General features: G+C 39.9%; 1 pseudogene, 4 gene segments (V, D, J or C) and 1 further gene; all 6 read left to right on the top strand.

Moving 5' to 3' along the window:
• The window catches only part of Tcrb (T cell receptor beta chain), a 667,076-nt gene that overhangs the window by 228,665 nt on the left and 415,493 nt on the right, over positions 1-22,918 (top strand).
• Trbv13-2 (T cell receptor beta, variable 13-2) lies at positions 1,436-1,872 on the top strand. The segment is given in 2 exon segments: positions 1,436-1,481; positions 1,579-1,872. Coding segments are annotated over 2 exon segments (340 nt in total).
• Trbv12-3 (T cell receptor beta, variable 12-3) lies at positions 7,632-8,116 on the top strand (annotated as a pseudogene). The gene is given in 2 exon segments: positions 7,632-7,710; positions 7,824-8,116. Coding segments are annotated over 2 exon segments (372 nt in total).
• Positions 10,187-10,625, top strand: Trbv13-3 (T cell receptor beta, variable 13-3). The segment is given in 2 exon segments: positions 10,187-10,232; positions 10,332-10,625. Coding segments are annotated over 2 exon segments (340 nt in total).
• On the top strand, positions 15,207-15,656 carry Trbv14 (T cell receptor beta, variable 14). The segment is given in 2 exon segments: positions 15,207-15,255; positions 15,360-15,656. Coding segments are annotated over 2 exon segments (346 nt in total).
• On the top strand, positions 21,251-21,698 carry Trbv15 (T cell receptor beta, variable 15). The segment is given in 2 exon segments: positions 21,251-21,299; positions 21,401-21,698. Coding segments are annotated over 2 exon segments (347 nt in total).

Consider the following 22,918-nt stretch of genomic DNA (forward strand, 5'->3'; position numbering starts at 1 on the left):
TTGGCAGGGTGATAGATTATAGATGTATGATATTAAGCCAGATTATGTTTGTTTTCTCATAGTTCCAAGGTGAGATTTACATTTTCAACAAAGAAAATTTGCTAGTAAACAATCCGTTGAAAAGGAATAAAAAGGAGATATTTACACAAATTCCATTATCTCCAGTGAAGTCAGAGTATTGTTTAGAAGATTAACATTACTGGTAGATCATATTTGAAATGATCCTACAAGCTATGAAACTTAATGTTCCCTACCCCAAACATCTAAGTCTTAAACAGACAGTGCCTTTTCCTTAGACTTACTCTGCCACACGTAATAGCCTCCTTTTTGGTGGCTCTTGGTCTCTAGGAACTAGCCAAGCTATGGGCATGGAAGATAATGTCCTTTCTGGGAAGGTCAGATCCTGTTTCCACCTTCTTTATACGGATTCTGTTCTGAGCACTGCCCTGACCCTGCTTTTGAGTCCTTCCCCACCAGGGCAAGGTTATAGAAAGTTTCCATCTAAATCCCACTAGGATGTGTGGTCCCAGAAAGGAGGCTTCAAACTGAGTTACTATCCTTGTGGTGTGTAACTGGAATATGCTTTATCTAGGAAGGGACTTTTACTGCCATTGAAGAGAGGTGTTTCACATTAGCAAAGTTTGACAAAGGTCACACGAGAACTTTTGAATGATTTTGGTACAACTCTCTTGAACCGTATAAGCACCAGACCTGAACATGACCTGGAAGACAGCTCACTCACATTGATGAAGGGATTTCCGCTTGACAGAAAATACAGTGGCAAAGTCTGAGGTCCCTCAGCTACAGTGTCACCTGAAACAAAGGGAGAATTTCTATCACCGAGAATAGCCTGAGGGTTGAGTTTACAATGTACCGCTTGTGTTCTTGAGTAGGTGGGAGAGTTCTTAAAACAATTGTTCAAATTTAATGACCCCAGTCTTGGTGCTTTGTAAACTTACTGGGTGTCAGGCAGTCTTTGTAGCCACAGATAGCACTGAAAGTTTTCTTTGGCTTATTAGGCAATGTTGAAATCTCATAGAATGCATGAAGCATGTTGTGAGAGTACAACTGAGATCACAGAGGTAACAAAAATGAAAACATAAGGAACATGAAAATATAAGGAATTCTATCCTATCAGGAATAAGTCTAATATGGTGACTAAAATCAGAGAAAGAGTACATACAAGTATAAGTAGAAAACAAGCCATAAACTCTTTCTGCTCTGAGCTGATGCTTTGTGTGTATATACTACAAATGTTGTTGTATAGTCCAAATGTGAAATTATAATCAATAGTAGACTTGTTTGTGTAAGGAAGGGTGTGGTGTGTGCAGTTCAAGCATTTTTTGGAGACAGTGATGTCACTAAGTCACTGAAAGACCCAGCTCTAGTTTCCCAAACAGGGCTGGAACATACAAGAACCTGCCTTGGTCCCAAGATGGGCTCCAGGCTCTTCTTCGTGCTCTCCAGTCTCCTGTGTTCAAGTGAGTGCTGGTCAGGCCACAGGTGTGCTTCTCTCTCCAGAATTCCCAAGTCTTTTTGCTAAGATGACATCATCAGGTTTTGTCTTTCTTTTTATAGAACACATGGAGGCTGCAGTCACCCAAAGCCCAAGAAACAAGGTGGCAGTAACAGGAGGAAAGGTGACATTGAGCTGTAATCAGACTAATAACCACAACAACATGTACTGGTATCGGCAGGACACGGGGCATGGGCTGAGGCTGATCCATTATTCATATGGTGCTGGCAGCACTGAGAAAGGAGATATCCCTGATGGATACAAGGCCTCCAGACCAAGCCAAGAGAACTTCTCCCTCATTCTGGAGTTGGCTACCCCCTCTCAGACATCAGTGTACTTCTGTGCCAGCGGTGATGCACAGTGATGTGGGGTTTCCTCCCCTCTGCACAGAAAGGAAATAAGGAGAACAAAGTGCCTGTGTACCTAAGAAAGTTCCTGTCTCTCTAAGAGTCACTGAGCTCTGACAAACCAGGAACCTTATAACATAGGTCTCAGCCTGACTAGAGGCCACTCTAACACCTTTTCATAGGTGCTTGTCTCATCTCTGGATTTTTTTTTCAGAGAGTAAAATCACTCTTTAGTTGGAGTTCATGATGACCCCTTTAGTGATCTTACAGCCACTATGTCTATACCTGTGGCCTTCAGTGACCTCTTCAACCCCTTTCTGACAGCTGAGTTAATTATGTGATGTCTTTTCTGGCTATATTAAATAGTAGATCATTTTTAAAAAATATTTTATTAGATATTTTCTTTATTTACATTTCAAATGTTATCTTTTTTCTCCCTATCCCCTCCCCCATCCCCCTGCTCCCCAACCCACCCACTCCCATTCCCAATCCTGGCATAGAATGGCCATAAGGTCCCCTGTCATCAGTCATCTTGTATCACCAGTCTTTACCCTTCCCTGGTTCATTCTACCTAAATTTATCTGCAGTCAGTGCTTATTCATTTGTGTTACGCTGTTTTTGACCTTGGGATACTTTTCCATGTCAATTCTTGTGTACCTTTCCCTCTTATTTCTGGAACTCCTTTTCCCTTTAAAAAATGCTTCAGGAAGAATTATTTTTCTTTATCCTTTTAAAAATGTTAGTTTAGTTACATTGTTCCCCCCCCCCACTTCTCCCTCTAACTATTTACCTCCCTCCCCCTCCATATTAAAATTCATGGTCTTTATTCTGTAGTTATTATTTTAATTTTCTGTGTTTGTGGTGTGAATAAATATAAGAATACAACCTCCTGTGACTGTTTAGTATTGCTTGTTAGTATGTTTTTTTTTTTTTTCCGATCACTTGTGTTTGGAAAGCCTTTAAAGGGACTCCTCCTGTGGAGGACTCATTCCCTATGCCTCAGGAAAAAAAAAATGCTGTAGTGATGACCATTCCAGATGTCAAGTTTTAACTCCTTTTCCACAACTTGCTGAGTTTACAAACTGAAGTATCATATCTTCCTGTTACAATGTGCCAGTAACTTGACTCTCAGGAGGTAGTAATTGGGCAGCCAGTAGCAGAAAGTTGTTCATTCATGCTGGATTTTATACTGGAATTATAACAGGACTGGGAAAAACAAAAACAAAAAGGTATGTTTTCTTCAGCGTTTCAAAATTTCGGTCTATGATTATGTGGGTTGTATGTTGCTAGGCCTGAGGTATGGCAGAACAGTCTAGCAGGAGGAACATGGCAGAGCTGAACTGCCTATCTCATGAGAGTAAGGAAAGAAAGATGGATAATGGGAGGGAGGGAAGGAAGGACAGAGGGAGACAGGGAGGGAGAGAGAGGAGTACAGTGGCCTACATGTTCCAATGGGTCTCTTCTTTCTGAAGTTGCCTCCATGATTCAATGTCATTTGTAATATAAAGCTATCTATAGATTGGCCATTGGTGATAAAAAATTCTTCATGATGTACTCTTTCTTGAAGCTCTTTGTCTGAACACTATGTGAAACTAAACCTTTAATATGTGGATCTTTAGGGAATACATAATATATAAAATAAATAAGCACTATTTTGCATCATAATATGACACAACATCCCTGAATATAATTCTTATCAAAAAGAGATAAATAATACTTTTATCAATATAAAATTTAACTCAGTTCTTCTTGAGTTTCATGTGTTTTGCAAATTGTATCTTATATCTTGGGTATGCTAAGTTTCTGGGCTAATATCCACTTATCAGTGAGTACATGTCATTTGAGTTCTTTTGTGATTGTGTTACCTCACTCAGATTGATGCCCTCCAGGTCCATTCATTTGCCTAGGAATTTCATAAATTCATCCTTTTTAATAGCTGAGTAGTACTCCATTGTGTAAATGTACCACATTTTCTGTATCCATTCCTCTGTTGAGGGGCATCTGGGTTCTTTCCAGCTTCTGGCTATTATAAATAAGGCTGCTATGAACATAATGGAGCATGTGTCCTTCTTACCAGTTAGAACATCTTCTGGATATATGCCCAGGAGAGGTATTGCGGGATCCTTCAGTAGTACTATGTCCAATTTTCTGAGGAACAGCCAGACTGATTTCCAGAGTGGTTGTACAAGCTTGCAATCCCACCAACAATGGAGGAGTGATCCTTTCTCCACATCCTCACCAGCATCTGCTGTCACCTGAATTTTTGATCTTAGCCATTCTGACTGGTGTGAGGTGGAATCTCAGGGAACAAAACACCCATGGAAGGAGTTACTGAGACAAAGTTTGGAGCTGAGAAGAAAGGATGGACCATCTAGAGACTGCCATACCCGGGGATCCATCCCATAATCAGCCTCCAAATGCTGACACCATTGCATACACTAGCAAGATTTTGCTGAAAGGACCTGATATAGCTGTCTCTTGTGAGGCTATTCTTGGGTCTAGTAAACACAGAAGTGGATGCTCACAGTCAGCTATTGGATGGATCACAGGGCCCCCAATGGAGGAGTTAGAGAAAGTACCCAAGGAGCTAAAGGGATCTGCAACCCTATAGGTGGAACAACAATATGAAATAACAAGTACCTCCTGGAGCTCCTGTCTCTAGCTGCATATGTAGCAGAAGATGGCCTAGTCGGCCATCAGTGGAAAGAGAGGCTCATTGGTCTTGCAAACTTTATATGCCTCAGTACAGGGTAACGCCAGGGCCAAGAAGTGGGAGTGGGTGGGTAGGGGAGTGGAGGAGGGGAGGACATGGGGGACTTTTGGCATAGCATTGGAAATGTAAATGAAGAAAATACCTAATTAAAAAAAACTCAGAAAATACAGCAAATATATCTAAACTCTCATGTCACAGAACAGTAAATAGAAATTACCACAAAAGATTAATTTTCAATTGTTATTTGAAATAAATCATCATCAGCTGAAGTTATGAGACCTGAATTCAAGATTACCAGATAGGAATATTTTCTAAAGAATTGCAATACAGAATATGTGTTGAACTCTGGACAGCCCGGAACTGTGTTAACTACAAAAGAAAATTACAGCCACAACAAAAATCTCTTCACAGGATGCTTTGTGACAAACATCACTTCTGTATGTTACCAATGCATCTGATTTGGTTGTGGTTTTGTTTTGTTTTGTTTTGTTTTGTTTTGTTTTGTTTTGTTTCTCTCTAAGTGTCTCCCTGGAGGATTCAGTTTCTTTTGTCGTTTTGTCTTTCTTTGTCCCTTTTTAAATGCTTATGATTGTAATGAAACACATGATAACAAAAAACGTTCATTTTGATGCTTGTACATGAGGTATATTTGTTTACTCTATGCCTTGTGTCTATGAAATAAATTCACCGATTAACAGACAAAAACTGCAAGGTAATCACATTTATGGAGATATCAAAAGGAAAGAAAAAATATTTAAAGAACTCCATGTATGCTGAACTTTGAATTCCTTGTCACAGGCTGAGTGCAGGATAATATGTATAAACTGGGGAATATTAAAATATTTGTGAAAAGCTGAGTATTCCCTTAAGAGACTGGTGATAGACTGAGAAATCTCTTCAGACATATTATGGGTATCCAGTGTCTCCTTCTGGGGTACAACTTAATCCTCTCTGGTTGGTGGGATTCCCAGGGAGGTGTTCACGTATATCTTTTGTAGTATCTGTGTGTTTTCTACCAGGGGAAGAATTTTATGCTTCCATAAAGAATTTTTTCTATACTTGCTTTTGTACCTTAAGTTCAAAAGAAATAAAACCCACCAAATTAGCATACTGAACTGCCATTTTCTAAACTACACCACAGTTTAATATTTATAACTTTGTGGTATTTTACATATATTCATTGTGTTGTTAAACCATCATTATATTTCCCAAAAAGTTTTTATCTGTAGCCAATTAGGCAGTAACTATTTTTTATTAGGATCCCGATCTTCCCTATTTTAGCAAGTCTTTATTTAGAATTATAATATTTTTCCCTTTGTGTCTTATTTTTCACTAGCATGTATATGTATTGTTACATTTTGATATGTATAAGAACTTTACTTGTAGTATTTCATTGTATTAAAATATTATACTTCCTTTACATAATTTAATGTTGTGTCCATCTCTAAGTTATATATCTTATATTTTTTTAATGTGGGCTCAGTCTTTAATGGTTGAGCTCCCCTCCAGTCCTCTAAGTTCTATATCTGTCTTTGTTAAAGTCTGAAAAGAGCAACAACTATCTGCTAGGAATAGCTCTGATTTCTATTTCTCAATGACTTAAGCACATTGCAGAATAAACCTACAAGTCTATTAATAAGAAAACTATGGGATATAGAACACCAAAACATAAAATATACTGTTTGGCATCTAATAAAAAATTTAGAGCTTTTCCAAGAAGCAGGAAAATAGGACTTGTCAGTGGGGGAAAAAAAAAATCAGTCACTAGAAACCAACCTACTTCTGATAAATTGGCTGGCAGTGACAATGAACAGTGTAAATGCAGCACATTAAACAGTTTGTAGAAATGAGAGAGACACACACAAATCCAAATCCAACTCCTAGAAGTGAAATTGTAGTGTTTGTGATGAAAATGCCCTAAGTGTAGGTAATCATACACTGGAGGCTCCAGAAGGAAGGATAAATGAATTTGGAAATGGTATTCATAAGGAAACATGGAGAAAATGAGAAAAGGTATAGATGAACTAAGTATAACTGCAGAGTAAAAAATGCAATCCGAATTCACTTAAAATTTTAATATATAAACTTTTTAAAGACTTGTTAGGTGTCTAAAACAATAATTTCATCATTCTACCCTTCCAGGTTTTCTCTTCCTTAGACCAGTTGTTTTTTCAAATGTGTTTAGAAGACTTCTCCATTGACAGAATTCACAGTCTGTGCATCATAAAAATTCACTTAGACTAGAGGGTATTTTGCCTAGGTCCACTCCTTCTAAAGGCATCTGATACCTAGTGACTCGTCTATGTCTCCCTACCACACTGTGATAGGAATTAGAGATTATTCTTTCCTAAGTGAGTTTCCTTTAGGTTTCTCTCACTGGGACAGGTAATATTTGAGATTTAGGTGGGCAAACTATACCTGACAACAACTCTGTGGTGTGCTCTGGCTCACCACAGATGTCTGATTTTGAGAGCTTCTAGCCTCAACCATACCTTGTGGGGGTATAGCCCAGTAAGTCCACACTGGTCACTAGGGGGCATTGAGGAACCATCTAGTGAATTTCTGGTATTGCTTTAGATGTCACAGAGCTCTGGTTTGGAGTCACAGTAGGATATTAGCTGTGGAACCAGAAACAGTACTGGCTCAGGAGGCTCAGAGCAGAGCAGGGGTGGTCAGTCATATGTGCACATTAACTGTGGTGAAGCACAGGGAGCATAAAATGTAGATTTGAAGTGTGTATTGGCAATCTAGCCTCTCTACCAATCCAAAGATAGGTGGAAGAAGGAAGCAACTGACTCAGAGAAAAGCATGAAATGGACTCCCCCGTACCCAACCATCTTGATTCAGCACTGCCATATCCCCTTCCACTAAGCAGGCTAGACCTAAAGTGGGGAGGGTACAGCCAGCAGAGTATGCCCAAGTGTACAGAAAGCCCATGTTAGTGAACAAGATCACTGACCTCAGAACCTATCATCACAGGCAACAAGACAAAAGGAGGAGAGAGGAAGGAGAAGCTGACTCCTGATCTCTCACCAAGGGGACCAGCAGAAGAAATATGTGTAATACTACCCTCCTTAATTTTGCCTGGGGCACCACCCTGCTTTCTTGGATTACTGTCTTTCTCCTGGGAACAAGTGTGTCCTGAGGGCAGGTGAGACTGCTCCTGAGCTCCGCTGCTGCTGCTGCTGCTGCTGCTGCATAGACCTACTCTTTCTCTAGATGCTCACCCCTGTCTCCTTCTCCCCAGGTTCAGCAAATTCTGGGGTTGTCCAGTCTCCAAGACACAAAATCAAAGAAAAGGGAGAAAGGTTCATTCTGAAAGTTATTCCCACCTCTCTGAACATAGCCATGCGGTCCGGTACCAACAGACTCGGGATCAGGAACTAAAGTTCCTCATTCAGAATTATGAAAAAGCTGAGGGAGAGAAAGGAAACCTGCCTGGTTGATTTTTAATCCAACAGTTCAACGACTTTTACTCTGAGATTAACCTGAGTGCCTTGGACCTAGAGGACTTTACTGTGTACTTTTGTGCCAGCTCACCACAGAGCTACTAGCTTTCTGTGTCAACATCTTCCTGACCCAGCTGACGATGTATGAGAGGGATTGAGAGATGCCTCGTAGTCTTATCCAAGGCCCAGAAATGCTCCTAGTTCTATAACAATTCCCCATCGCCTGGGTAAACCCACACTACTGCTCCTAAACACTGGGGTTGGCCTCAAGCTCTCCAGATGTTCTCATATCTCTGCCAATACTTTGCAGCTTTTAGCCAGTGGTAGGAATTCTATTCTGTACTGGGTTGTAGGCATAAACTACATGTTTTAAAACAATGGTAAAAATTAGTGTATCCATTTGCAGATGAAGATTTCTGTGTTGCTTTATAGATAGGCATTAATAGCTCATGAAAAATTGCAACATTTCATGTTTAATAATATCAACACTAAGATTGAAACCTACAGCTTTTTCTCTTCTAACTCAAAGCATGACTTTCTACAGTGTTCTTTACTTTTGGTCAAAAATGTAGCTGTTCACTGTCACTTTACTAACTGGGCTTTCTCTCTCTCTCTCTCTCTCTCTCTCTCTCTCTCTCTCTCTCTCTCTCTCTCTCCTCTCTCTCTCTCTCTCTCTCTCTCTGTGTGTGTGTGTGTGTGTGTGTCCAAATGGGAGAGGGTGGCATGTACAAGGTACAAGTTATAGATGTATAACATTAAGTCAGATCCTGTTTGTCTTGTCACTGTTTGAAGATGCGGTGTACATTTTCAACAATAGAAAAATTGCTACTTTACAATTAAAAATCAATTGAACAGGGATAAGAAAAAGTAGTTATACAAATCACACTCTCTCCAACAAAATAAAAGTATTGTTCAGTAGACTAACATAACTGGTAGAACATGCTTTGGTTTAAAATGAGCAAAAAAGAGGTGAAATTTTATGTTCCCTACTCTAAACTTCTAAGTGCTTCTTTCTTGACCTGACACAACCATGAACAATGACTTCCTTTGTTGGTGGATCTTGGTCTCGGGAGGTCAGCCAAGCTTTAGGTATGGAGCACAATGTTTTTTTCAGGCACAACCAGCTCCTCCTGCCATCTTCTTCATATGGGAACTTTGCTGACTCCCTTTGTCTTTGCTTCTGCTTGTGAGTCCTTTCTCACCAGGGCAAGGTTATGGAAACTTTCCATCAAGATCCCTCCAGGATGTGTAGCCTTAGAAAGGAGGCTTTGTACTGAGATAGTATCTGGGTAGGGAGCAACTGAGCTGTGCTTCACCTAAGAAGGAGCCTTTACTGCCATTGAGTAGAGGTAAGTGTTCATAGTAGCAAAGTTATGAGAAAAGAGTTACAAGAGCTTTGGATGATTTTGGTACAATTCCCTGGGACCCTAGAGGCACCAGATCTGCATATTTCCTGGCAAACAGATCTTTCACATTGTTATAAGGGTTTATTCTTGACAGAAAGTGCAATGGCAAAAACTTAGGTCTGCTATTCACAGCCTCTCCTGTAACAAATATAGAGTTCGTATCAAGAAGGAAACATGGAAAGCTGAGCCTAGAAGTTAGATCTTGTATCCCTGACGAGGTTGGAGAGATCTTAACACAATTGTTCAAATCACAATGACCTCAACTATGGTGCTTGATAAGCTTTCTGTGTGTCAAGCAGTCTTTGTAGCCATAGATAGCACTGAAATTTTTCTTCAAATATTTAGCCAAAGTAAAGAATTAGAAGAAACCTCATAGAACTCAGCATGTTGTGAGGGTGCAGCTGAGACTACAAAAATAGTAAAGATTGAAACCATGGAGAGTAAGCAGCAGAATCATAGTAGGAATAAAATATACTGGCTAAAATCAGAGAAAGAGCACATGCATCGAGAAATAAAAAACAAAGCGCAGCCCCTTCCCTATCTGAGTTGGTAATTACTGTATATTCACTTTAAAATTGTTGAAACTATGAGACTATGCTTGAAAACTGGCTTGCTCATGTAGAGAAGTGGTGGAGTGTCTTAACTGTGCAGCTCTAGCATTTTTTATAGACAGTGACATCACTAAGTCACTGAAAGCCCCAGTTCTAATTTACCAAGCAGGGCTGGAACATACGCGAACCTGCCTTAGTTCTGAGATGGGCTCCAGACTCTTCTTTGTGGTTTTGATTCTCCTGTGTGCAAGTGAGTGCTGGTCAGGCCACTGGTGTGCTTTCTTTTTTTAGAATTCCTAAGTCTCTTTGCTAAGACGATATGATCAGGCTTTGGCTTTCTTTATTACAGAACACATGGAGGCTGCAGTCACCCAAAGTCCAAGAAGCAAGGTGGCAGTAACAGGAGGAAAGGTGACATTGAGCTGTCACCAGACTAATAACCATGACTATATGTACTGGTATCGGCAGGACACGGGGCATGGGCTGAGGCTGATCCATTACTCATATGTCGCTGACAGCACGGAGAAAGGAGATATCCCTGATGGGTACAAGGCCTCCAGACCAAGCCAAGAGAATTTCTCTCTCATTCTGGAGTTGGCTTCCCTTTCTCAGACAGCTGTATATTTCTGTGCCAGCAGTGATGCACAGTGATGTGTGGCTTCCTTCACTCTGCACAGAAAGGAAATAGGGAAAACTAGCTCTCTGTGTACCCCAGGAAGTGTCTGCCTCTGTAAGACCCACTGAGCTTTGACAAACTAGGAACCACACAGCATGAGTCTCATCCTTACTAAGGTCATTCTGACAGATTTTTATGAATACCTGTTATATATCCAGAACTTGTTTCTGTTTTCAGAGAGTGAAATGAACCTTTAGTTGAAGGTCATGATCACTCTTGATAATCTCATACCATCATCTCCTACCCTTTGGTCTTCAGTGACCACTTCAATCACTTTCCTACCCAACTGAAAAGCTTACACTATCTCTTCTCTGGATGCTTTTATTCTATAAGTCAATAGTCCCTTTGTTCGTGAGGACAATAGCCTATAAGTTCCTTTGCCATTTTTCTTCATCCATCTGAATCATCAGCTTTTACCCAGCATTCCTTGCTGTTTTGCATTCTAGCTAAACTTGTCTACATTCAATTGCTTCCTCATTTGTACTGTGCTATTTTCAACTCTCTTTTGTATTGTAGATATGCCTTTCCCTTTTGTTTCTGTATCAATCCTTTGTGTGTGTGTGTATGCATATATGTGCATATACAATATTCCATACATATATATATGTATACATATATGTGTGTGTGTATATATATATATATATATATATATATATATATATGGAATATTTTCTTTTATCCTTTTAAAGTTTAATTTCATTACCTTGTTTCTATTACCTCTCTTTTGTATTTAACCCCTAACATGCTCTTCTCTTCTTTCAAATTAATTTCAAATGTGTGTGTGTGTGTGTGTGTGTGTGTGTGTGTACAACCTGATAAGTACACTTAGTGTTACTTCCATGTATATTCTTTATGTCTGAGCACTTAAGATTGGATAATCATGTAAAGGACTTACCCAGGTGAAGTCTCTCTCTGCAGTCTTCAATTTCCTCTACCAAAAAAAAAAATTCTGGAGGGATTGTCATGCAGATTCCATGATATATTACTTTTTTTTTTTTTTAGGTTTTGAGGAGATTAGAAATAAATGTAACTTGTTTTCTTGTTACAACATGTAAGAACTTTGGCTCAGTGGGTGGCAATTGGCATTTTACAGAATGGACAATAAAACTGAATCAGCACTGAGTTTGAAGATATGTGTGATGCTCACCTTTCTAGCACCAGGACAGGTCTGAGAAAATAAAGGAAAAAAGTATATTTTGGATTTTTGTCCTAGTGTTTCAAAGGTTTTAGTCTATGGTTAATTGGACTTACTATTTTCTTCCCACTAGACCCTGCTTTCTGAAGTTGTCTCCATCTCTCAATGTCCTTGCCAATATAACCTATCTATGGATTAGTCATTGGTGATATCAAAGCCTTCATCACCTAATATATCTGGAAGCTCTTCTTTGAATGAGCACTCAAGCCTTTAATATGTGAATCTTTGGGAAACATCTAACATCTATACCAAATAAGCACTATTTTGCATTATAATGTAGCACAACATGCCTGAATATAATTCTTACCCCCAAAAGATGAAGAATACTAATATTAACCAAAAAAGGTAACCCAGGAAATACAACGATGTTCCACCTAAGTTTTCAAGTCACAGAAGAGAAAAAGGAAATGTTAGAGAACACTGACTTTATCCTTTGTACTGCTCTTAGAAGTAAAGTATTATCAGCTGTTGAAGTGATGATGCCGAGCCTTGATTTCAAGTCTCTTGGTTCCTATGTTACCTACCAGACAGGAACAATTTCTAAAGAGTTACAATACAGAATGTGCATGGATCTGTGGACTGCCAGAACTGTGTTATTACCATAGAAGAAAATTACAGCCACACCAGGAAACCCTTCACGGGATGCTTTCTGACAAACACCGAATCTGCTAGTTACCAACTCATCTGACGTCCATGCATTCTTTCCCTTTGGGAATCTCCATGGAGGACTCAGCCATTGAGAGTTACTTTCATTTTTTTTTTTGTCAGTTTGTCTTTATCTCTCTCTCTCTCTCTCTCTTTTTTTTTTTTTTTACTTTTTAAGCATCATAATTAAAACATAATAACATAAAAATTTTACCTTTACAGTTGTATGGGAGGATGTATTTGCTTACTCTGTGATTTGAGTCTATGAAATAAATTCATAGATTAACAGGCAAAAAAGCTATGCAAGCTAATTTCATGCCTGGGGTCATCAAATGAGAAAATGAAATCCTAATACCTAATGGTCTCTGGAAATTTCTCTTCCCTCTTCACTGGCTGAGGTGCAGGTAGAGGCAGTCAGGTTGGGGAGGAATAAAGTATTTGGAGAAAAGCTGAACACGTCCTTGGGAGAGTGGGTGATAGACTCTGTGAAGTCCCTGTGAGCACAGTATGGACTTTTCCAGTGTCTCCTCCTGCGATGTCTTAATCTTCTGTGGTTGGGGGGACTCACATGGAGGGCCTCACAGCTTTCTATTGGAGAATCTGCATTTAGTCTACCAGGGAAAGCCAAGAAAGAAAAATTTCCTGCTCTGGCTTATCCCCAAGTTCAGAAGAAGAAGAAACCAAAATAGGGCAGTGGACCACCTTTTCTGAACTCCATCACTGTTTTTATATCAGTCACTTAGTCCTTTTACACATATCCTTTGTGTTGTACATCAGTCATTGTCATGTTTCTCCAAAAGTTTTTATCTGTAATCCATTAAGCAGCTACTATTGTTTCATCTGACCCACGATCTTGCTTATTATAGGAAGTATATGTTTAGAAATATATTTCTTTCTCTTTGAGTCTGATTTCTCTCACTTAGCATAAGTATCACTTTTTTTTTTTTTTTCGAGACAGGGTTTCTCTGTGTAGCCCTGGCTGTCCTGAAACTCACTTTGTAGACCAGGCTGGTCTTGAACTCAGAAATCCACCTGCCTCTGCCTCCCAAGTGCTGGGATTAAAGGCGTGCGGCATCACACCCTGCTCTGAGTTATTATTAATAATACTCAACTGACATTGAATGTTAATTCTCTCTTTCCTCCTAGTCTTGAGGTTTTTTATTTATTTTGGGTTTTTTTTTGTTCTTTTGTTTTTGTTTGTTTGTTGGAGTATACAGGAGATTGTGAAGTCATGCAGTAATTCTGTTTGATATTTTCAATATCTGTCAAAGTTTTGTTAAGGGAGCTGCACCATTTTACACTCCAAACATCAATGTATGAGAGTTCCAGTTTTTCCAGTCTTTCCAATATTTTCTCACATTCATGTATTACTATTGTTGTGGCTGTCTGTGTGTGAAGTGATATCTCACTGTGCCCTTTTAAACTACTTGGAACCAGCAAGGTCAAGCATCTACTTATTGTTCATGGCACATATGTGTGTTTTCTTTGGGTGAATATTGTTTGTTGTCAGATGTGTTTTAAAGATTAATATGGCCCTTAGATTATTAAGAGTTTTACTAGGATGAGGGTAAGTAGAAACAAAAATATACACCTTCAGATTTTAGACAACATCACTTCATTTTGTTGGCTGAGATTAGAAAACTTTCTTATGGGAAGAGACCATATGCACATACACAGGTGACTTTTCCAGAGCCTGGCACTATATTCATCTCATAGGGCTTGCGTCTATCATCACTCTACTTATTTAACATTAGGTAGTGTGTGTGGGCTGTAGAGTTGGCTTAGCAGTTGAAAACGCTGGCTGCTCCTGGGTTCAATTCCCAGCACCCACATGGCAGATGAAAAGTGTCTGGAACTCCTGTTCCAGGAAATCCAACATCCTCACAGACATATATGCAGTCAAATCACTAATGTACAGAAAATAAAATTAAATAAATTATTAAAAACTAAAAAATACCCAACACTAGGTAGTGATCCATGTACATAATTAAAGTAATTCTGCTCTATACTTAGAGCCATAAAAAACAATAATTCAGTGGGGAGGGAGCTGGTAATTTAGAGTATGCAACTGCCTTGTGTATGTGTTTAGGACCAACAAGCTGGGATTTGGTAACATATTGAGAGGCTCATCTCTCTCTCTCTCATCAACCTGTGGCTCATGTGTGTGTGTGTGTGTGTGTGTGTGTGTGTGTGTGTGTGTGTGTGTGTGTGTGTGTGTAAAATAATACCAGAAGAAAAATAATTTCATTTATGTGTACCATAATAATTAAAGAAGATGTCATGAATTCAAGAAGGATTTGGAGGAAACATGGCGGGGGATAGGGTAAATGAGGAAATGATGAAGGTGTGGAAATAGAATACTCACATAAGAGATTCTCAAAATATGAAAATGTTATTAGTATTATTATTCCCAAATATTGAAAATGTAGCTATCAGTAGAAGCTTACCATTCCCTATGGAAGTTCAGAAAACTCATTTATTATGATGAACTTTGACATGCCACTCAAAAGCCTGAGCTGAGTGTGAGGACACTGGATGAACTCACATGCAGTCTGTGCATATGCTAAACCATTTTCACTCAGAGGGACTGTGCTAAGACTGATTCTCTGAAGGGACAGTAAAGTCATCATGGGAAGTGTCATGTGGTACTAAGTAATGCAGCTGTCAAGACCTTGCTGTGGTAAGCCCTCCTCTGCCCTCAATCTGCCATGGGCACCAGGCTTCTTGGCTGGGCAGTGTTCTGTCTCCTTGACACAGGTAAGTTTTTAGAAAAACAGTCTCCGTTTTGCATTTCTCTGGGGTGTGTGTGTGTGATTATTTCAATTGTTCCCATTTTGAAACAGTCTGATCTTTTCCCACAGTACTGTCTGAAGCTGGAGTCACCCAGTCTCCCAGATATGCAGTCCTACAGGAAGGGCAAGCTGTTTCCTTTTGGTGTGACCCTATTTCTGGACATGATACCCTTTACTGGTATCAGCAGCCCAGAGACCAGGGGCCCCAGCTTCTAGTTTACTTTCGGGATGAGGCTGTTATAGATAATTCACAGTTGCCCTCGGATCGATTTTCTGCTGTGAGGCCTAAAGGAACTAACTCCACTCTCAAGATCCAGTCTGCAAAGCAGGGCGACACAGCCACCTATCTCTGTGCCAGCAGTTTCTCACAGTAACTCAGAGACACATCCCTGCTGTGCACAAAGCTGATGGTTTTCTTCAAGCCAGCTTTCAGCAGAGACCTGGGACTATTTCTTATACTCCATGGACAGAGTTGGTCTTTAGACATAGGCCATGCTGCGTGTATCCAGAGATCACAAATTCTTTCTTGAAACACAAGGACTGCAAGTGGTTGAAAATAATATCTCAGGGACTCCAAGTAATTTTTTCAGTAACAATTCAAGAACCCCAAACTGAAAGCGACTTTTCACAGACTCAGTCATCATAATTTAGAGATACCTGTGTATCTGTGAAATAAGCAATCAGGAAATCCATCCATAAGCCAGTAGTACAGATGGAGGTTTTCTGTGAGTAACAGGCAGCAGGCTTCCTACTGGAGCTGGAGCAGCTGAGTGTTTAGAATGCTATCCTTCGTGACATCCTTATATTGTGCTTCTAAGCCTTTGTACTAGAACTCTCTAAGGAACAAATACTCTACTCTACTCTCTCTCTCTCTCTCTCTCTATATATATATATATATATATATATATATATATATATATATATACATATATATATGTATATGTATATATATGTGTGTGTGTGTCTGTATACATATATATATATTTATAGGGGTTATTTCTACTCTTGCTTGTATGAAAATGCATTAATAATAATTACATTTATTTTTACTATTATTAATATTATCAATCTTAACTCATCTTTAACCATGTTTTGTCTTCAAAGAAATACGTAAAATGGATAAGCTGACAGGAGTTACAGACTTTTTAGAAGAATACATTTGAGTTTCCATGAAGTCCTGCTCCTCCAACCCATACCTATCAAACTTGGGGTATGCGACCACCACGCCCATTCCAAATCCCCACACAAACAGAATACCACTTTTCACAGACTGCTGCCGCTTTCTAATGTCCCTGGCACAGCTCCCAAAGTATTTCAGGTTTGATCCAGTTAGCTCGGAGGCTATTGAGCATTTCATGTGTCTGCTTTTGTCTATTACAATGCTTCCTTGGAATGTTAAAATACCAAGTTCGTCCCTTTGTTAAGAGCTTCTAAAGCAACCCAGGGGCCTCAGGTACCCCCCCCCCAACACACACACACACACACACACACACACACACACACACACACACACACACGGTACCTTTTTATGTCTGTCTCTATACCTTTACTAACTTCTTCCTGATATTCTACAATAGTAAGAGAAGTTGGTCTGAACTGTTAGGAGTTCTTGGGAAACAGCAGGGTTGCAGGGGAGGGTTCTGCATGCACCTGCACTCTCAGGCCTTCCCGGCACTCTGTCCTTCCTTGCTGAGTCTAAGTGCAGTTCACAAGGTTTGTTCATTTGCCTTTACTTCATATCATCCCATCTATTTATCTAGAAGATCCGGTTGTATGGTCGCTAATGATCACCTATGGCCTCCTTGTCAGAATTTAAAAATTAGACTAAAGTAAGATTAACACCGATTCCCTACTCTCTAACACTGGCACATTATAAAATCTCACATCTCACAGCTCCAGTTTGTGTTGCTTTTTGTCACTGGCCACTAGAGGGCACTGTGGATTCACTGTTAGCTAGAATCTGTGTAAAGGTTTGGGAAAGTATGCAACCTGGGGTTTTTGTTTTGTATTGTTTTGTTGTTTGGTTTTTGTTTTTGTTTGTTCGTGTGACAGGGTATATCACTGGCCTAGAGTTTGCCAAGCAGGCTAAGCAGGCCATTCAGTAAGCTCCAGTGGTCTGCTTGCCATGTCTCTCCAGTATATGATAACAATCTCACATCATGGCCTTTTCTTTTTCTTTTTGCATTTATTTGATTATTTATTTTTATCTTTATTTTATTTTTAATATATTTTTTACACTCCATATTCCATTCCCTGCCCCCCCCATCCACCATCCAACTGCTCCACATCCCACATCTCCTCCCTACCACACCCCACCCCCTATCTCCACGTGGATGCCCCTACCCCCTACTCCACCTGACCTCTAAACTCCCTGAGACCTCCAGTCTCTTGAGGGTTAGGTGAATCATCGCTGAATGCACAAAGACCCAGCAGTCCTCTACTGTATGTATGTGTGTTGGGGGCCTCATATCATCTGGTGTATGCTGTCTGTTTGGTGGTCCAGTGTTTGAGAGATCTCCAGGGTCCAGATGAATTGAGACTGCTGGTCCTCCTACAGGATCGCCCTTCTCCTCAGCTTCTTTCAGCCTTCCCTAATTCAACAATCAGAGGTCAGCTGCTTCTGTCTATTGGTTGGGGGCAAATATCTGCATCTGACTCTTTCAGCTGCTTGTTGGGTCTTTCAGAGAGCCGTCATGATAGATCCCTTTTAGTGAGCGCTCCATAGCCTCAGTAATAGTGTCAGACCTTGGGACCTCCCTTTGAGCTGGACCCCACTTTGGGCCTGTTGCTGGACCTTATTTTCCTCAGGCTCCTCCCCATTTTCATCCCTGTAATTCTTTCACACAGGAACAATTATGGGTCAGAGGTGTGACTGTGGGATGGCAACCCCATCCCTCATCCCTCACTTGATGTCCTGCCTCTCTGCTGGGGGTGAGTTGTATAAATTTCTTCTCCCTACTGTCCTATTGTTCATCTAAGGTCCATCCCTTTGAGTCCTGGGAATCTCTCACCTCCCAGGTCTCTGGTGCATTCTGCCCCCACCCCCAAACCTCCCATTTGCCAAGGTTGCTTGTTTCCATTCTTTCTGCTGGTCCTCAGGGCTTTAGTCATTTTCCCTCACCAAATACCAGATCAGGTTCTCCTTTTACCCCCCTCCCCCACTTTTAAAATGTAGTTTCTAAGAACTCAATTCAGGTCTTCCTCCCTCCCTCCCTCCCTCCCTCCCTCCCTCCCTCCCTCCCTCCCTCCCTCCCTCCCTTCCTTCCTTCCTTCCTTCCTTTATTTCGCTCTCTCTTTGAGCTTTCCCCCTTTTATTAAAAATAGATTCTCTTCTCATACAATATATTCTGATTACAGATTCATTTCCCTCTACTCCTCCCAGTTCCCTACCACCTTCCCTCCCCTTTAGATCCACTGTCTTTCTGTCTCTCATTGGAAAAGAACAGGCTTCTAAGAGATAACAACCAAAGATGGCAAAATAAAATATAGTAAGATAAAACAAAAGTCCTTACAATAGAGGCTGGACATGGCAAGCCAAAAGAAGAAAAATAGCCCCTCAAAGCTGGCACAAGAATCAAAGACTCACTTGTTTGCATACTCAGGAATCAAAGAAAAATACTAAGCTGAAAGCTGTAATATATATATATATATATAGAGGACCTGGTGCAGATAACTTGTATGCTCTCCGCTTGCTGCCTCTGTGAGCTCATATGAACCTTGCTTAATTGACTCAGAGAAGCTTGTTCTGTCTTCTTTTCCCTGGGGTCCACTGAGCTATGAGGGTATGAATTTGATAGAGGCATCCCATTCTCTGTCTCTGTCTCTGTCTCTGTCTCTGTCTCTGTCTCTCTCTCTCTCTCTCTCTCTCTGCCTGATGCCTGGCTTCTGTGATGATGGCTGAATAAGGCACTGATCTATGAGTATAGCAAAATGTCATTAGGAGCCATTTTATTGATACTTTTCTGTTTTTAGAACAGCAGCATTTGGTTTTACCCTAGATCTCTGGCCTATCTAGTGTCTGGTTCTTGATCATCTAACCAGCATCAGGCGAGTATGGGTTCTATCTTGAAGAGTAGGCCTTAAATCAAATGAAACATTGGCTGCTTACTCCCACAAACTTTGTTTGACCACTACCTTAGCATATCTTGCAGGCAGGGCAGAATGTAGACCAAAGATTTTTTTTTGTCTAGCTTCATATTTAATTTTTTCTTTTGGTAGTCTGCAGAGTACCTTTCCATACCAAAGACACAAGAATGTAGGGGTGAAGGTTCTACATAGGCACTGGCTTGCTTTCTCCTTGTTCAATGTGGACTCGGGCGTTTATGGTTGCAGAGCAAACATTTTGCTGACTGAATCTCCAGCCTTGATTTCAGGGTTTCAGACATGAGTCTCATGGATGCTATAGTGTATTACTTTCCAATAGCTGCTATAACAAATTCCAACTAACTTTCTGTATTCAAGAAATGCAAACTTATTTTCTCACAGTTTTACGTGAATGCATTGGTGGTAGCACATTCCTTTTTTAGAGGCTCTATAGGAGAATGCAGTTTCTCATCTTGTTTTTTTTTTTTTTTTTAATTTTCCGGAGTCTACAAATAACTTGGCTCATGGTCGCTTTGATTATAAAAACAAACAATAACAGGCTGATATTTTTCTTTGCTGCTCTTCTCTGACTCTTTTTTTTTTTTTTTTTTTTGTCTTTCACATTATAAGACTACTGTGATTGTCATCTCATGTACTTGGAATTTGAAGATCATCTCCTTGTCAAGGCAAGGTCAAATGGTCAACCACCTTAATTCCACTGGGAACTTAATTCTCTCTTGCCATGCCATCTATCATACTCACAGGACCCAGGGATAAGGCATGCTTGTCTTTGAAGATCATTCTTTCTCCTGCCCACAGACACCAGGTAGCAGGGAGGAAGAAGAATTTTTTTTGAAAGCAGAATCTTCATTCTGCTTATCATGGTTTATATGGTTTATATCATGGACCCAACATGTTGCAAGATAGTGTCTAAAAGAAGAAGAAGTACTGTACATAACACCAGAGAGTTTATAAGTTATTTAAAAATTGCTACTTAAATATAGGTACTCTCAAGTTCATAGAATTTGGCAGTAATTTACTATGTCAACAATAAGAAATTCAAACTATTATATCCTTATCAGTAAGTAACATATTAGACTGGCCCAGGAAACAGAACCTTCCCTCATTTCTCCACAGATGCCACGCTGATGGGATATAGGTAGGCCACAGGTGAGGTGAAAGACCAGGCATTAATGATGAACAAGCATGGCAAGTTTTCAGGGAAGAAGAATACACAGTAAGTACATTCTGCAGTAGTTTATTTTCAAATCTTTATGAACAAGATGTCCCCTGCTTGTTTCATTGTAGGAATATAGGGGAGGCTGTATGGTGGAGTTGGAATATTTGACAAAAATATGATAATACTATATCATAGAACTCGTTCACCACACAAAGCTTTCCATTGTAATCTGCTTTCCAAGACTCACCTCCTGCCTTGTTATTGTAACAGAACTGACATCATTTCTGTGGAGTTTAAAGGATAGTTCTTAATTGACCAATGAGTGATTTGAGTCTATGATAGTGGGACAACTGTGCCACCAATGAGGGAATATGGCAATTTTAGGTTCTTACAAGAGGGAGGGAATAGGAAAGATATCAAAAATTGATAAAGCCAAACCAACTACTAGGAACCTCAAATGTGTAAACCTTCACCTTACTTCAATTGCAGTTGCATCCAGCCCTACTTGCTCTCTAGAGCTTCATTCTCCCCTCAAAACAGCTTTTACACTGCAGTTGGGGTTGGAGGTGTTTGTGGCTTATCTGATGATGTCACTGACCAATAGATGTCACTTAAGAGAATGAAGTGTTCTCAAAGTCCCTTCTCTGCTCATGTACAAGTCCTAGTTTGGATGTGTCACATCAGTGCTCATCCCACTATGGGCATCCAGACCCTCTGTTGTGTGATCTTTTATGTTCTGATAGCAAGTAAGTCCTGAGGATACTTAACATGATCACACTTGTTTTCCGTGTTCATAACTCCACAGCGTTTTCTTATTCTGTCTCCAACTTTGTCTTTTAAAATATAGATCACACAGATGCTGGAGTTACCCAGACACCCAGACATGAGGTGGCAGAGAAAGGACAAACAATAATCCTGAAGTGTGAGCCAGTTTCAGGCCACAATGACCTTTTCTGGTACAGACAGACCAAGATACAGGGACTAGAGTTGCTGAGCTACTTCCGCAGCAAGTCTCTTATGGAAGATGGTGGGGCTTTCAAGGATCGATTCAAAGCTGAGATGCTAAATTCATCCTTCTCCACTCTGAAGATTCAACCTACAGAACCCAAGGACTCAGCTGTGTATCTGTGTGCCAGCAGTTTAGCCACAGAGCTATACAAGGATGCCCTGCCTGTGCAAAAACATTTGTATCCTCCTCTCCCTCCAGGCCCCACCAGTTCTGAACTTTTCTGTGCTCCTTCATTAGCACAAACAAAAACAAGGAATAGAGGCATGACAAAAACAGAAGATAATCGAGTATTAAGAAATCTTGGGTGGAAAATGACCTTGAAGGTAGTTCAGAGATTTCTCACATATGGTTGTGGGCTGAAAGCTCACCTGTCACAGAACTGTAAGCACACATGGTGTAGAGTCTATATTTTTCATCTCTATCTGAATGTGGCAGTTGTGATAAGGGAAATGTCCTGTGAATTATTCTGGACTTTCATTCTCTTTTCACTCTTAAGTTGTGAAGATATTATTTTAATGTTAATGTCAACTTAGTGTTTCCATAGGAATTTCCTTTTTTACCACACATATGTGTAGAGTCTTATGTCAATACCAATCTCTTGTAGTCTCAGAATGTTCTTAGTTTTGATGATGAGCTTAAGCCTGGCCAGTCCCAGTACGGGAATATCAGGAATATCATAAACCATTCAAGTTTCTCTTGTCTTGTTTGTCCTCTACTAATGGTCCCATCTCCTTAAGACTCATCTCTCTTGACTCCTCTCTCTTTCTCTCTCTCTCTCTCTCTCTCTCTCTCTCTCTCTGTCTCTCTCTTTCTCTCTCCATGTGTGTGTGTGTGTGTGTGTGTGTGTGTATATATACATATATATATACACATACATATATACTGAGTATATATACTGAGTATATATACACTATATATACAGTATACACATATACTGAGTATATACAGTATATATACAGTAGCTATGTATGTATGTATATATATATACATATATATATACATACATATATACTGTATATATACTGAGTTTACTGAGTTCTTCTACTATTTTATTTCACACTGATGAATTCCTATCAAATGAACTCATGCAAAAGATGCCTATATTCTATATTTAAATCTCCAAGGCAATTAGGTAGACCCAAGTAACTTCTGCCTTATAGTCAAAATCTTTCTCTTTGAGTTAGTTGTCTCACTCAAGTCCTAACATTTGAGATGAAAACAATCCAGAATATCATGCAGTTGTTTTCATGCACACCAAGAGACCTACACTACATCTTTATATGTAGCTCATCCTGACTCCTTGCTTCTTTCTGCTTATTTCTTCCTCTTATATTATAAGCTCAGCTCATTCACACG

Source organism: Mus musculus, chromosome 6 (assembly GCF_000001635.26).
Source record: "Mus musculus strain C57BL/6J chromosome 6, GRCm38.p6 C57BL/6J".
Lineage (NCBI taxonomy): Eukaryota > Metazoa > Chordata > Mammalia > Rodentia > Muridae > Mus > Mus musculus.